Here is a 14,532-nt window from a genome sequence, read left to right on the forward strand (position 1 = left end):
CTTCTGTGTCTGTGTTAATTGGTTTCCCTTTTCTTTGTTGAAGAGTGTCTGTGCAATCCTTCTGCCTAGTCCGCCATCTTGCCCCGCCTCCCACCTGTTGACTTTTTATAAAAGTGATGTCATAAAATACTTGTTCTTTTGTGATTGACTTATTTCATTCAGCATAATGTTCTATATATATTTCCTAGAATTATCATCATTCTTTATCATTGCATAGTATTCCATTGTATTTTTGCACCACAATATGTTTATAGATCCGTACACTGATGAGCACCTAAGTTGCTTCCATCTTTTTCTACTCTGAATAATGCTGCAGTGAACACAGGTATGCATATATCTATTCATGTCAATGCTCTTATCTCTTTAGGATATAAACCTAGAAGTGGTATTGCTGGACCATGTGGTATTTGTTCCTAGCTTTTTGGGGAAGTGCCATGCCATTTTCCATAGTTGTTGTTTGTGATAGCTTTTAAAATGCATGTCAGCTTTACGTTGAGAATGGTTGTTGGTAGGTTGAGAGATACTGTCGTGTGATGGGAAGCGTCCTGCCAGCCATGCTCAGCCATGGCCTTAACCTCTAGGCTTCACTGTGTTGATCCGTGAAGTAGACAGAATAGTACCTGTCACAGAGATATATGAGTTTTATTACATTTGTAAGATTTCTTGGCATTATAAAGAAACTGTATTAAGAATTTGAAAAAGAGGAAGAAAGGCCTGGTGATCTACTTGCAAGAAATCAGCCAGTGAAAATCTTGTGGCTTGTGACAGTCTGATCCACAGCCCATCATGGGGATGCTGCATGACTGGGCAGCGTTTTGTTCCATTGGACATGGGATCACTATGCGCCAGAGGCTGGCTCAGTGGAAGCAAGCAACAATGCTCTATGTTAGGGAAACACGAAGATTTTTAGTTGTTAACTATTCCTCTTTCTGCTTCTTCATTCTTTTTAACAATTTCTGATGATAAAATTCATCTAGTACATTTAAATAAAAGATTATAAAGAATGAAAGTTTGATAAGGATTAGTTTGATTCATTTTTCTCTTTTGTCGACAGCAATAAGAGCAAAATAATAGAGGTTTATGTTTCATATCACTTAGTGTATTCTGAGTAGCTAATTATAAGACATGTTTGTGAAAATAATACTGCTTCTGTCTGAGATGGCTGGAAAATAGTGTGTGGGTACACACCTTAACGAGTTCTTCATTGATTGGATTATGAAGAATCTTCTGTTCAAAATAATAACAGGTAGTATTTACTGATCCCTTAACTGTGTTTTAGGATATATCTGGTAGTACAGTGGTTAAAGCATTGGGCTGCTAGCCAAGAGACAGGCAATTCGAACCCACCACGCACTCAGCAGGAGAAAGATGAGACAGTCTGCTTCTGTAAAGATTTACAACCTTCAAAACCCCATGGGACAATAGTACTCTGTTGCTGTGAGTCATAGTGATTCAGTGGGAGTGGGTTTGTTTTTTGGTTTTTAGCTTTGTTTGAAGGACTGGGCCAATACATTCATATGTATATTTTTCTTATTAATACTCACAACAAACCTTGAAGGGAAATACCTTTACTGAGGTCACTTAGAGAAGTAAGTGATAGTGCTAAGATTAAAACCTAGTACTGCCTGACATTTAACTACTACAACATATTGCAAAAATGCAAGAGTTAGAGTAATTTTAAGGTGCTAGAGATAAATGTTCGGCTGGCGGTTCAAACCCACCAGCCACTCCTCGGAAGGAAGGTTGGGCATTCCTACTTCCGTAGTGATACTGCCTCGGAAACCCAAGGAGGGGTCGCTATGAGTCGGGGCAACTGACGGCACATAACAACAACAACAGCAACAGAGATAAATGTTATTGTGTCTGTTGTTGTTGGGTGCCACTGAGTTGTTTTTGACTCATAGCAAACCCATGTGACAGAGTGCATTGCCCCATGGGGTTGAATTGGCTGTCACCTTTATGGGAGCAGGTGGCCAAGTCTTTATGCTGTGGAGTCACAGCGTGGAGTCAAACCAAGGACTTTTTGTGCTTAACTATTGTAGCACCAGAGCTCTTTTATTATGTATGTATTGGAGGTTGACTATGGATCAATTTAAGTCTCTAGTTAATATTCTGATTTATTCCCATTCATGCCCCACCCGTCATTCTCTCTCTCTTTTCAGGTGACGGAAGGAAAACAGAACCTGGAAAAAGCATCACAGTTGGCCCGGAAAGTGAAGAAAGAGGCTGCTTCTCTCTCTGAATGGCTTTCTGTCACTGAGGCTGAGTTGGTACAGAAATCCACTTCAGAAGGTTTGCTTTGCGACTTGGATACAGAAATTTCCTGGGCTAAAGTAAGTTGTAGTTCTGATGAACCACCAGCATTATGCTGGTGTTAACCTGTGGCATTTGTTGAGGGTAATCTGAGTGGCTGTCATTTTCCTCCATTTCCTATTAAAAGTAGCCTTTTGTTTTTCCATTACTTCGGTAGGTTTATTAGAGCTCTGGTGGCAGAGTGCCTAAGGCAGTTGACTGTTAACCAGAAGACTGGTGGATTCAAACCCACCGGCCACTCCTTGGAAGGAAGGTTTGGCAATCTACTTCTGTAGTGATACTGTCTCGGAAACACAAGAAAGGTTCACTGTGAGTTGGATCCAACTCGATGGCAGTGAGTTTCGTTTTTGGTTTATTAGAAGGAGCTCTCGTGGTGTAGTGAATAAGTCATTTGGCTGTTAACCAGAAGGTAGGTGGTTCACACCTACCAGCTGCTCCATGGGAGGAAGATGAGTCAATCTACTTCCATAGAGATTTATAGCCTTGGGCACCCTAAGGGAGTCACTATGAGTCAGAGTTGACTTCATGGCAGTAGAATAATCATTTTAACTGGTCTTCCTTATAGGCGTATGGATATTATCACTGATGGCATAACTCTTCAGGATAGACCTTGAAATATTCTTTTTGACAATGAATGTGACACTGTTTGTCTTCAATTTGTCATTCTCTACATCTATATTATTGTCCAGTTCAAAATGGCCAATATCATTACAGCTCACTAATCCATGGGATATTGATCTTAAAGCATTCCATTGGATGTTTGACAACTTACGATTTTCCTAAATTGGTACTTCATGCATTCCATATTCTGTTTACTAAATGGGTGTTTGCAGCTGTTTCTTCTCATTTTCAGTCATGCCACATCAACAAATGGGGGTCCCAAAGCTTTACTCCATCTGTATCATTAAGGTTCACTCTGCTTTGAGGCGGAGTTCTGGGAAGTACTAGATAAAGCATTTGACTGCTAACCCAAAAGGTCATTGGTTCAAACCCACCAGCTGCTCTGTGGGAGGAAGATGAAGCAATTTGTTCTCTAAAGATTTACAGCTTTGGAAACTTTATTGGGCAGTTTTACTCTGTCCTAATGGGTCGTTGTGAGTTAGAATTGATGCAATGGCAGTGAGTTTGGTTTTTAATTTTCCTTACTTTCAGGAGGCAACGCTTCCCCAGTTGTATTTTGTGTTCCTTCCAACCTGAGGGCTCACCTTCTGGCACTGTGTCAGACAAGATTCTGCTGCAGTGTATAAGGTTCCCACTTGCCATTTGTTTCAGCAGTAGGTCACCAAGTCCTTCCCATTCTTGGTCTGGGAGCTCAGCTGAAACTGGTCCACTATGGATGACCCTGCTGGGAATTGAAGTGCCCAGTGGCATAGCTTCCTTTACCACAGCAACACTCAAGCCACCATAGTATGACAGGTGACAGGCGAGTAGTAGTTTTGCCTATAAAAACCAAAAACCAAACTTAACTGCCATTGAGTTGGATCTGACTCATAGCGACCTCTCCTTTTGAATTTGTATCTGAAGAGAGGATTTGACAGTTTTCTTTTGAGGTAGGTAAAGAATTTAATGGAACAAAAAGTTGTCCTTTTATTGAGGCATTCTGTTTTCCTAAATTTATTTCCTAAGAAAGAAGCATGTATACTAAAGATACTGCTGAAAAGAAATTATTAATATGGAAATAGAATTCAGTGCAAAGCCACAGGTATCATATTTGACATTTTGCTTGCTTATGGTCAGTGAAGACAAGGTCTAGGAGGTGGTGTGGTGATACAGCTCCTTCACAGAAGTCTCTGTGGAGATTACACATGAGGACAGAAAACCAAGATATTAGATGCTGGAGAGAATATTCTCACTTTTGAAAATAACTCATGAAGAGTATGACTATGCCATGAGCTGTGTGAAGTGAAGCCGAGGTGGAGAAAGGGCTAGATGAAAGAAATGAAGAAGATTGGGAGTCATGGGTGTATGGTGGGGGATAAATTCATCATGAAATTTTTTAGAATTCTGAGTTCTGTGATGTTTCTACTTGGCCAGCTTGTACTTAACTGAAAATGAAATGAATTCTTTATGTCTGGTTGTTAAGATAAAGATAATTGGGATGTGTGTATAAATAGAGTATAAGTAGAATTTATATTTAAGTATAAATAGAATTTATACTTAAAATGGTAGAAATAATTACATTTTCTACATTTGAGTTTGTTATGTTCTTTGGTATTTGTATACTTCAAGATTTCAGTTTTCATTAAGAATATAAGAATCTTACCATATTAATAAGTTCTGGAGCTGTGTAAACTCTTGACATATTGTAAGAAACCCTAGTGGTGTAGTGGGAAAACACCGTGTAGCTAATGGAGTGGTCGCTCCGTGGGAGAAACGTGTGGCAGTCTGCGCCTCCAAAGACTATAGGCTTGGAAACCTTGTGGAACAGTTCTACTCTGTCCCACAGGGTTGCTGGGATTTGGGGTTGACTTGATGGCAATGTGTTTGACATATTGTAAGTTACCTTGGGAGTCATAGATTGTTATGTTTATTATGTGAAAGGAACATTTAAAAAAAATTAAAATTGTTTAAATTTTTTTTTTTTTAAGAAAATAATGTTCTGAAAGATCAAATGGGATTCTGTATTTTTATTTTCTAGAATGTCCTGAAGGATCTGGAAAAGAAAAAAGCAGACTTAAATAACATCACAGAGAGTAGTGCTGTCCTCCAGAGCTTGCTAGAGGGCAGTGAGACTATTTTAGAAGAGAGACTCTGTGTCCTTAATGCCGGGTGGAGCCGAGTTCGCACCTGGACTGAGGATTGGTGCAGTACCTTCATGGTATGCTTCATGAAAAATTTAACGATTGAGACTTCTTCTCGCCTTTTATTTGTTAAAGGAATCATGGCTTTGATCAGAACGACAAACCCTATTTTCTGTGTGTCAGAATAATTGCTTCCTTGTGAATTAATTTCATTAGATTACATTTTGTTTTTCCTTTGAAAAGATTCTAATTAGAAAGAGCTCACAATAACTTTATTAAAGAATAGAATATTCACGATATACATAGAAATAGATATTTTAATAATTTCTGTTGCTCCATATCCTTGTCGGCTTTTGATACTGTCAATGTTTTGAATTTTAGCCATTCTAATAGGTATGTAATTTATTGCTATTTTAATTTCAATTCCCTAATGATCTGTGAAAGCTCTGGTAGTGTAGTTGTTAAGGCATTTGGGTGAACCCAACAGCTGCTCCATGGAGGAAAGATGAGGCAGTCTGCTTCCGTAAAGATTTACAGCCTTGGAAAACCAGTGGGGGTTGCTATGTGTCAGAATTGTGATGGCAGAGAGAGTGAGAATGATACATGATGGAACTCTGGTGGCACAGTGGTTTAGTGCTTGGCTATTAGCAAAAGGTTGGTGGTTCGAATCCACCAACTGCTCTGTGGGAGAAGGATGTGGCAATCTGGTTTCATAAAGAGTACAGCCTAGGACAACTCATAGGAGCAGTTCTGTCTGTCCTACTGGATTGCTTGAGTTGGAATCAACACAGCAGCACATGGCAACAACAGCATATGGTATTGAGCATCTTTTTAAAGCTTAGTTGCCATCTGTATATCTTCTTTGGTGAGGTATCTATTAAGATCTTTTGCCCATTTTCTAACTGGGTTGTATGTTTTATTTTTTATTGACTTTTAAGGATTCTTAAAATATATTTTAAATATATTTCAAAGCTTATTTTAATTGTTCTTTTTATATTATTACTTCCTTACTTGAATTGTTTTACAAATGTGATAAAAGGGGGGTAAATGAGATCATTTGAAATACAGAACAAGCAATAAGGAAGACAAGCTTGAAATAGCATTGAACAGAGCCTTGCCTCTTTCATTACTCTCCAACTACTTTTTTGTACTGAGGTCTAAATCAAATACATTTAAAAAATAGTTAATTTTAGCATTTTTAGGAATGAGAAGTATTCCTAAAAGAATGTTGTTGTTGTCGTTATATGCCGTCGAGTCAGATCTGACTCATAGCGACTCCTCCTTGGGTTTCCAAGGCAGTATCACTACGGAAGTAGATTGCCCCATCTTCCTTCCGAGGAGTGGCTGGTGGGTTTGAACTGCCAGCCTTCTGGTTAGTAGTCAAGTGCCTTAGGCACTATGTTACCAGAGCTCCTTCTAAAATAATAAACCTATTATTTATTATAATAGGTTTGCAAGAAGGTAGAAACCCTTCTTTATTGCAACATACAGTTTTGCTCTGTGAAGTCCTTGTCAGTGTCTTCTAAGGTTATAGTCTTAAATACTTCATGTGATTATATCAACGTTTTATTAATTACTTTGTAGAACCATCAGAACCAGCTGGAAGTATTTGATGGAAATGTTGCTCACATAAGTACCTGGCTTTATCAAGCTGAAGCTCTGTTGGATGAGATTGAAAACAAACCAGCAAGTAAACGGGAAGAGATTGTGAAGGTAGCACACATGGAGCAGTCAGTTATGCTGCTGGGAGGGGAACGTGTTGCTGCAGTCTTTGGTCTTGTGGATTCTCAGAGTTACTCAAGGACACAGTCTTCGCACACAGCACATTGACTAGAGTTTATGTTGGTGGGCAAACCCAAGGTCTATCTTGCTCCTTCTATGAACAGTTGTTACTCAAGTTGTATGTACTGAAATCTCTTCACTAGGAATCCCAGACATTGTTTAAAGCACCATATCCATGTTTGCCTTAGATTTTTCCTATGTCATAATACTGTATTTTCTTAAAACTAGAGGTTATTATCTGAGCTGGATGATGCTAATCTCCAAGTTGAAAATGTCCGTGAGCAAGCCATTGTTTTGATGAGTGCGCGTGGAGGCTCGAGGAGAGAGCTTGTAGAACCAAAATTAGCTGAGCTGAATAGAAACTTTGAAAAAGTGTCCCAACATATCAGAAGTGCCAAAGTGAGTAATTTTATTTTTATAGAAAACCATTTTCCTATGTATACATATTGAAATGATACATGATGATATAATCAAACCAAAGCCACTGCCATCAAGTTGATTCTGATTTAGAGCAACCCCATTGGTTTTTCGAGGTGGTAAATCTTTGTGGAAGTAGATTTCCCCATGTTCCTAATGCAGAGTGGCTAGTGGGTTTGAACTGCCAACTTTTTGGTTAGCAGTCAAATGCCTTAGCCACTTTGCCACCAGAGCTCCTTTGATGATACCGTACATACTTCCAAATTCCTAAAATTAAAATTATGCTCCCACCACGTTTTCTTTGAATGGAGTATTTGTTCTTGTTTATTTGTGATTGTGCATATCAAAGAGTAAAAACTAGAAATTTGTGTTGGAGATAATAACCCATTTGAGAAAAGTTTTTAAAGACTCAATTGGATGCTAAAGTTGACTATGGAATAATGACACTAATTCTCAACCTGAGCATGATTATCAGTCTTATCTTTTTATAGTCATATTTTATATTGTGTTCATGTCACATATATAGTAAACCTGGTCTTACTGTGTTTTTTGTGTTGACAAATTTAAAAGTTACAATTAATGTCTCAGTTTAGACCTGATGGAGAAAAGGCCTGTTTGGTTTTATAAATTTTAAAAAGAGCTTTATGAATTTAAATAAGAGGATAATAAGAGTGTTTCTAAAAAATGAAAAAAAGTGCCATTTGTGCTATTCTATTATTAGTTTTCTCTGAGTGTGTGTATGTATACTTCTCTCTCTTTCTCTTCTTACCCTTGTTTGGTAAGGGGAGAAAAACAAGATATTTTTTGTAGTGTTCTCAAGGCCAGGCATGTAGTACATGCTCAGTACATGTTGAAAAGATGACAGCTTTTTGCTGGTTTACTGAGAGTCATTTAAGCATTTGTTCTCACACAGGATTCTGAGTTTTTAAGAATCTCATCTGTGCCCATAGGATAGCATTGTGTGAGTTATTCAGTTAGTCTGGAGAGTTATGCATTAAAATTAATTGTAACAGGAAGGATCCTTTTTTTTCTGGCTGGTAAATATTGTCTCACCTTGCTGTAGTTTAAGGCCTGATAAAGTAGGCCTCTCTTTTTTAGCCAGTGACTCTTAGATTATTCATAGCCTGAAAAAACAGGCAAAACTCTTACTTTAACCTTTGTCTTCTTTAGCCTTGACCTTACCTCTTTACCTAACCTCATTTTATGTATTTCAGTAAATTATGGAAGGTTTTCCTTGGTATAAATAAATAATATGCAAGTCCCAGGTGTGATGTGAGAGGAAGTACAGAGAAACAAAATGACCATCATCTCCGTAATTAATCTCTACCAACATTTTCGAGTATATGTTTCTTATTTATTTCTATGTGATGTTAAAGATAAGAATATTTCTACATTTTTATATTTTCTCCTATGACATGGTTCCTTAATGGTTATAGAACATTCTGTCATGTGACTTGTTAAAATTTCCTAAGCCAGTATTCCATGTTTATTGTGCTAAGTATTGCTTCATTAAAATCTTTTTATCCATATCTTTATTCTATCTCTTAATATGCCATTGGCATGTTAGAATTCTTTGAAATTGTTGCAAGAAGTGTGCATATCAAGGCTGTTAAATAGATTCTCCAAATGTTGTGGTTGTTGTTGTTATGTGCTGTTGAGTGGGACCTGCTTGAATTTCTGAGGTAGCATCACTACAGAAGTAGATTGTCCAGCCTTCTGGGGAGTGGCTGGTGGGTTTGAACCGCCAGCCTTCTGGTTAGCAGTCAAGTGCCTTAGGTACTACACCACCAGACCTCCACCAAATAGCCCTATAGAAAGTTGGTGCCAGTGTATACTTCCATAATAAAGGTGTGAGAATGCTAGTTTCCCTATAGTCAATCAACAGTGGAAAATTGTTGTATTGCGTTTGAGCCACATTAATGTAAAGGTTTTCTATGTACACATTAATGGGACAGTATTACACTGAGAAGTAAATATTTCTATGAAGTTTGGTAGGTGGCACGAGTGGTTTGCCCTGAACTGCTAACCTAAAGGATGCGGTTTGAACCCACCCAGCGGTGTCATGTAAGAAAGTCCTGGCAATTTGCTTCTGTAAAGATTATAGGCAAAAAAGCCCTATGGAGCACTTTTCCTCCATAACACATTGGGTCGCTATGAGCTGGCGTTTACTTGACAGCCACACGTTTGGTTTTTGGTTTATGAAGTCTGAGTTTCAAGATCCAAGAGACCTTCTTCTGTGACGAGTTAAGTAGGGAGACATTCTGCAGCGTGCTGGTGGTGGTTGGTCTTCATCTTTGTGGCAGGGTTGGCTTTTGGGTGGTGGTCTTGTTTTCTACTGTGCTCGCATGTGGTCTCGGAATCTTCCACGTGGCATTCCAGGCAGCCACAATCAGTTGAGCACCATTCATAACCCGGGCTAGAGTTTGGAGAAAATGAGTAATTTAAAGACACTTAAATTGGTAAAATCATTGCTATATAAATACATGAGATGAAATGAAGTCCACATAAATGCCAGTTCCTCTCTTGATACCTGACCCTCTGGCTGTGATGGAACATCAGGTTAAGAATATCTTTCAAGGGAAATGTTTTCTTTCTACAGTTGCTAATTGGCCAAGAACCATTATCATACTTGGACAGATTAGAAAATGACATCCGAAATATGTTAAATATTGTGGAGAAACACTTGGAATCCAGAGATGAAGATGAAAAGGTTGGTTCAAGGAGATTTTCATGGTGTTCTCATTTTTCATTTCTGTTAATGATTGCTTTGCATCAATAATGTTTACTCAAATAATCTACCAAAGATGACAGAACAGATCCAAATGTGAGTTTCTGGTGAGTGTCAATGTGAGATTTGCCAAGTGATTAATGTGGTGCTTAAAAGTATAAAATAACCATGCTTCCTCACTGAGCTAAACATTCGTATCATCTAACTTCTGCTGAATTTACCTTCTTTGGGGTTAACTTAAAATACAAAATATTTTAAGAAAACCATAATTTTTTTGGTTGTGTATTGTATAGAGGGGCATATCTTGACTTACAGTGTACTTTCTGAGCTAGTCCTACATGAGAACTGACTGATAGTGAGTGACCCTGTACATTTTTCTTCTGAGTAAATTTTTTCCTTTTCAACGTTTAGATGGATGAGGAGAGAGTGCAGATTGAGGAAGTTCTTCAAAGAGGGGAACAAGTGTTACATCAGCCTATGGAGGATAGTACGAAGGAAAAGATCCGTCTGCAGTTACTACTTCTGCGTACGAGATACAACCAAGTTAAGGTCAGAGGAAGGTCTCTGTTGAATTTAGAGAACTAACTCAGCTCTTGCCCTTCAGGTTTTCGATGTTGCATTTGTGGACACTTCAAAGCAAACCTGTTGGAAGACTATCACCTTTCCTTTTTAGTATCTGTTACTGAAATGTACATTTATATTTTTTGAAGGAGCAGGATTTGAGGAAAAATAGAAATATAAATTCTTATTCTTGGCTACCTCTTTGGCCATAGGGGGATCTTACATTTCACCTACTGCTGTATTGAGTGTTTAGTGCTGTTGAGTTGATTTTGGCTCGTAGCAACTCCATGTCACGGAATAGAATGGCTCTGTAGGGTCTACCAGGCTGTGATCTTTCCAGGAACAGATTTTTTTTTTTTTTTCCTGCAGAGCCATTGGGTGGGTTCAAACCATCAACTTCTTGGTTAGCAGCCAAGCATTTACCTGTTGTGCCACCAGGGGTTCCTTTGGCTATCTCTTCTGCATTTCCAACTATGTATTAGACCTACAAGGATCTGTCTCTTTCAGAAGTGACCTCTTCCTATACTTCTGTACTCTTAAATGTGGAAGTCTTGGCCACCTCAAAAGAATTTCTAGTTTATAAAGAACTAAATGTTTAAAAGTGTTACACTGTGATTTATATTCTAGAAAAATATTCACCACCAGTTCCCTTTCTAGAACATAGCTGTATTTTCAGTGTGCTGGTGTTCTCCAGTGGTCTGTTCTTTGGTCATTTCTTCAGCCAGTTTTCTCTGATGATGCTAGAACCAGAGTGAATGACCCCAGCCTCTTGGCTTGCTGCTTATTTGAATCTGCATGTACTGCAATCTTGTGACATATCTCAGATTGACCTTGCTGGGGTTTGCCTGTTTCTATATCTAGAAAGTCCAGACTTCCAGAGAGTTGATCAACATTCAATTCTATTTAGTTCCAGTTTTTCCTATGGTTTGATAAAAACAAAACTAAGGAAGTTTTTATAGAACATCATTTAAAAGAAACTTTAATCTCTCTGGAATTTAGTTGGGTGTATGCCATGAGCTATGTCATAGAACACTTCTCTAATTTTAGTGCTAACCTATACTGTATATTGTATTTCTGTGTCCTAGCAGCTCTCTTCAGAAATAAAATCCAACAGAAGCAAAGTCTGGGTTAGATCTTGAAGACGTTTTTTCCCCCCAAGGACATTTTGATTGATCACTCTCTTGGGGAAAAAATCTATTTTGGGAATGTAGAAGGCAGATGCTTACATCTTGAACTGTCTGGCTGCTTCTGCAAGAGGATGGAGGCTCAGAAAAATCCTAGATTGTCATTAGAGTCTGAATAGAAAAAGAAAGAATGTTAATGAATAGGACTTTTGTTTTTTAAACTTAGAACTTTCTATGTGGAACATCACTGACCTCCGTAGTTTACCCTGAAGCCTGATAGGATGTTGATCTTCTGTTTATGAAAAAGCACAGGATTCCTCCTCTTGTAACAGTTGCTGCTGTTGTTGTTATGTGATGTTGAGTAGGACTTGACTCATAGTGACCCCTCCGTGGGTTTCCAAGGCAGTATCACTATGGTAGTAGATTGCCCAACCTTCATTCCTAGGAGTGGCTGGTGGGTTTGAACCGCCAGCCTTCTGGTTAGCAATCAAGTGCCTTAGGCACTATGCTACCAGAGCCCGGGTAACAGTTGCTAAGATATGAAAAGTGGCTCTTACCAATTATCCAGTAGAGCAAATTGAAAAACAAATCTGACATATGTCTAACACCCAATACCCATTGATGTCTAGTCCATTCTGACTTTTGGCAACCCCATGTGTTGCACAGGAGAATTGCCCCATAGGGCTTCCTGGCTCAGGACTTTGTTCTGTTGTTCCTCTGGTGAGTTTGAACTCTCAACGCTTGGTTAGTAGTAATGCACAAACCGTTTATGCCAGCCAGGGCATATGTCTGGTGATGCTAAATGAAAGTACTGCAAGGTACCTATCAAGTAGTTGGATGTCTGGAGCATTCTTTGGTCTTTGAAAAACAAATGGCCTTCCATTAAGATCCTGGTTAATAGATGGGAACAAGTAGGAGAATGGGTCCCAGTCCCTTATTTTACTCCTTTGATGTGATTGGAAACCATTTTCTGCAGAGTCTCTTTTGACTGATAGTCACCCCCTGTGTGTCAGAGTACAATTGTGCTCCCTAATGGGTTGTTTTTTTTTTTAACTTTCATTATGGTGAAAACCATATACAATCAGACTAACACTTGCACATTTACAGCTCAAAGACATTGATGACATTTTTCATGTTGTGCCGCCATTGTTGCTAACCTTTTCTGAAATATTTTACCACCATTAGCAGAAACTCAATGCCCTGTAAACAAAAGCTTCCCCTTTCTTCCTCCCTCCTGCCCCTGGTAACCACTAATAATCTTTGGTTTGTATCTATACATATATGTATACATATAAGTGTGTATACACACACACACACACACACACATATGTAAACCAAAACCAAACTCACTGCGGTTGAGTCGGACCTGACTCATAGTGACCCCTCCTTGGGTTTCTGAGGTGGTGTCACTGTGGAAGTAGATTGCCCAACCTTCCTTCTGAGGAGTAGCTGGGGGGTTTGAACTGCCAGCCTTCTGGTTAACAGTCACATGCCTTAGGCACCATGCCACCAGAGCTCCATACATTAGGGTTACAGAGTATATTCCATTGTGTGCATGTACCACAGATTGTTTATCCATTCCTCAGTTGATGGGCACTTAGGTTGTTTCTATCCCTTTGCCATTGTGAAAAGTGGTGTGATGGACATGAGTGTTCATATATCTGTTTGTGTCCTATCTCTCACTTCTTTGGGATATACACCTAGTTGCTGGATCAAATGGTATTTCTATTTCCAGCTTTTTAAAGAATGGCTATACTGATTTCCACAGTGGTTGTATCATTTTAAATTCCCACCAGGAGTGTATGGGAGTCCCAATCTCCTCACATCCTTGCCAGCATTTGTTATTTTCTGTCTTGTTGGACTTTTATATTAATGCTGAGGTGAGATGGTCTCTCTCTCTCTCTCTCTCTTTTTTTTTTTTTATTTGCATCTCTCTAAGGGCTAGTGATCATGAGCTTTCTTCATGTGTTTGTTGGCTGCCTGAGTATCTTCTGTGGTGAACTGTCTGTTCATGTCTTCTGCCCATTTTTTAATTGGATTTTTTGTCTTTTTGGTGTTGAGGTGTAGGAATTTTCTGTGAATTTTAGAGATAAGTCCTTTGTCCAATATGTCATTGTTGAATATTTTTTCCCATTCTATAGGTTCTCTTTTTATTCTTTTGGACAAGTCTTTTGATGCACATAGAATTTAATTTTTGAAGGTCCCAGTCATCTAGTTTATCTTCTGCTGTTTGTATATCTTTGGTTATGCTTGATAGTCTCTTTATGCCATAAATTAAGGCACCTAAGTTTGCTCCTGGTTTTTCCTTGAGGAACTTTATAGTTTTAGGTTTCACATTTAAGTCTTTGATACATCTGGAGTTTGTTATTATGTATGGTGTGAGGTACATATTTTGTTTCATTTTTCTGCAAATGGATATCCAGTTTTGCCAGCACCATTTATTAAACAAACATTCTCTTCCCCATTTAATGGTTTTCAGCCCTTTATCAAAGATCAGCTGACCATAGGTCGATGGATCTATTTCTGGGTTCTCATTTCTGTTCCACTGGTATGTATCTGTCATTGTACCAATGCCAGCCTGTTTTGACAACTGTCACTATATAGTAGGTTTTGAGATCTGGGAGTGTAAGGCCTCTTACTTTGTTTTTCAGCAGTGCTTTGCTTATCCAAATTCTCTTTCCTTTCCATATAAAATTGTTGTTGTTATGTGCTGTTGAGTCAGCCCCGAGTCATAGCGACCCCTTCTTGGTTTTTGAGGCAATATCACTGCAGAAGTAGATTGTCCAACCTTCCTTCCAAGGAGTGGCTGGTGGGTTTGAACCACCAGCCTTCTGGTTAGCAGTCAAGTGCCTTAGGCACTATGCTA

At 38.7% G+C, this 14,532-nt stretch overlaps 1 protein-coding gene across 1 annotated transcript in view; it reads left to right on the forward strand.

Moving 5' to 3' along the window:
- Positions 1 to 14,532, forward strand: part of UTRN (utrophin) — a 731,009-nt gene that overhangs the window by 295,685 nt on the left and 420,792 nt on the right. Inside the window, 6 exon segments of the mRNA XM_042782042.1 lie at positions 2,163 to 2,333; positions 4,952 to 5,131; positions 6,639 to 6,767; positions 7,065 to 7,235; positions 9,853 to 9,963; positions 10,393 to 10,530. Of these exon segments, the coding sequence (XP_042637976.1) occupies positions 2,163 to 2,333; positions 4,952 to 5,131; positions 6,639 to 6,767; positions 7,065 to 7,235; positions 9,853 to 9,963; positions 10,393 to 10,530 (900 nt within the window).

This window comes from Orycteropus afer, unplaced genomic scaffold (assembly GCF_000298275.1).
Source record: "Orycteropus afer afer isolate SDZICR_OR568_19922 unplaced genomic scaffold, OryAfe1.0 scaffold00226, whole genome shotgun sequence".
Taxonomy (NCBI): domain Eukaryota; kingdom Metazoa; phylum Chordata; class Mammalia; order Tubulidentata; family Orycteropodidae; genus Orycteropus; species Orycteropus afer.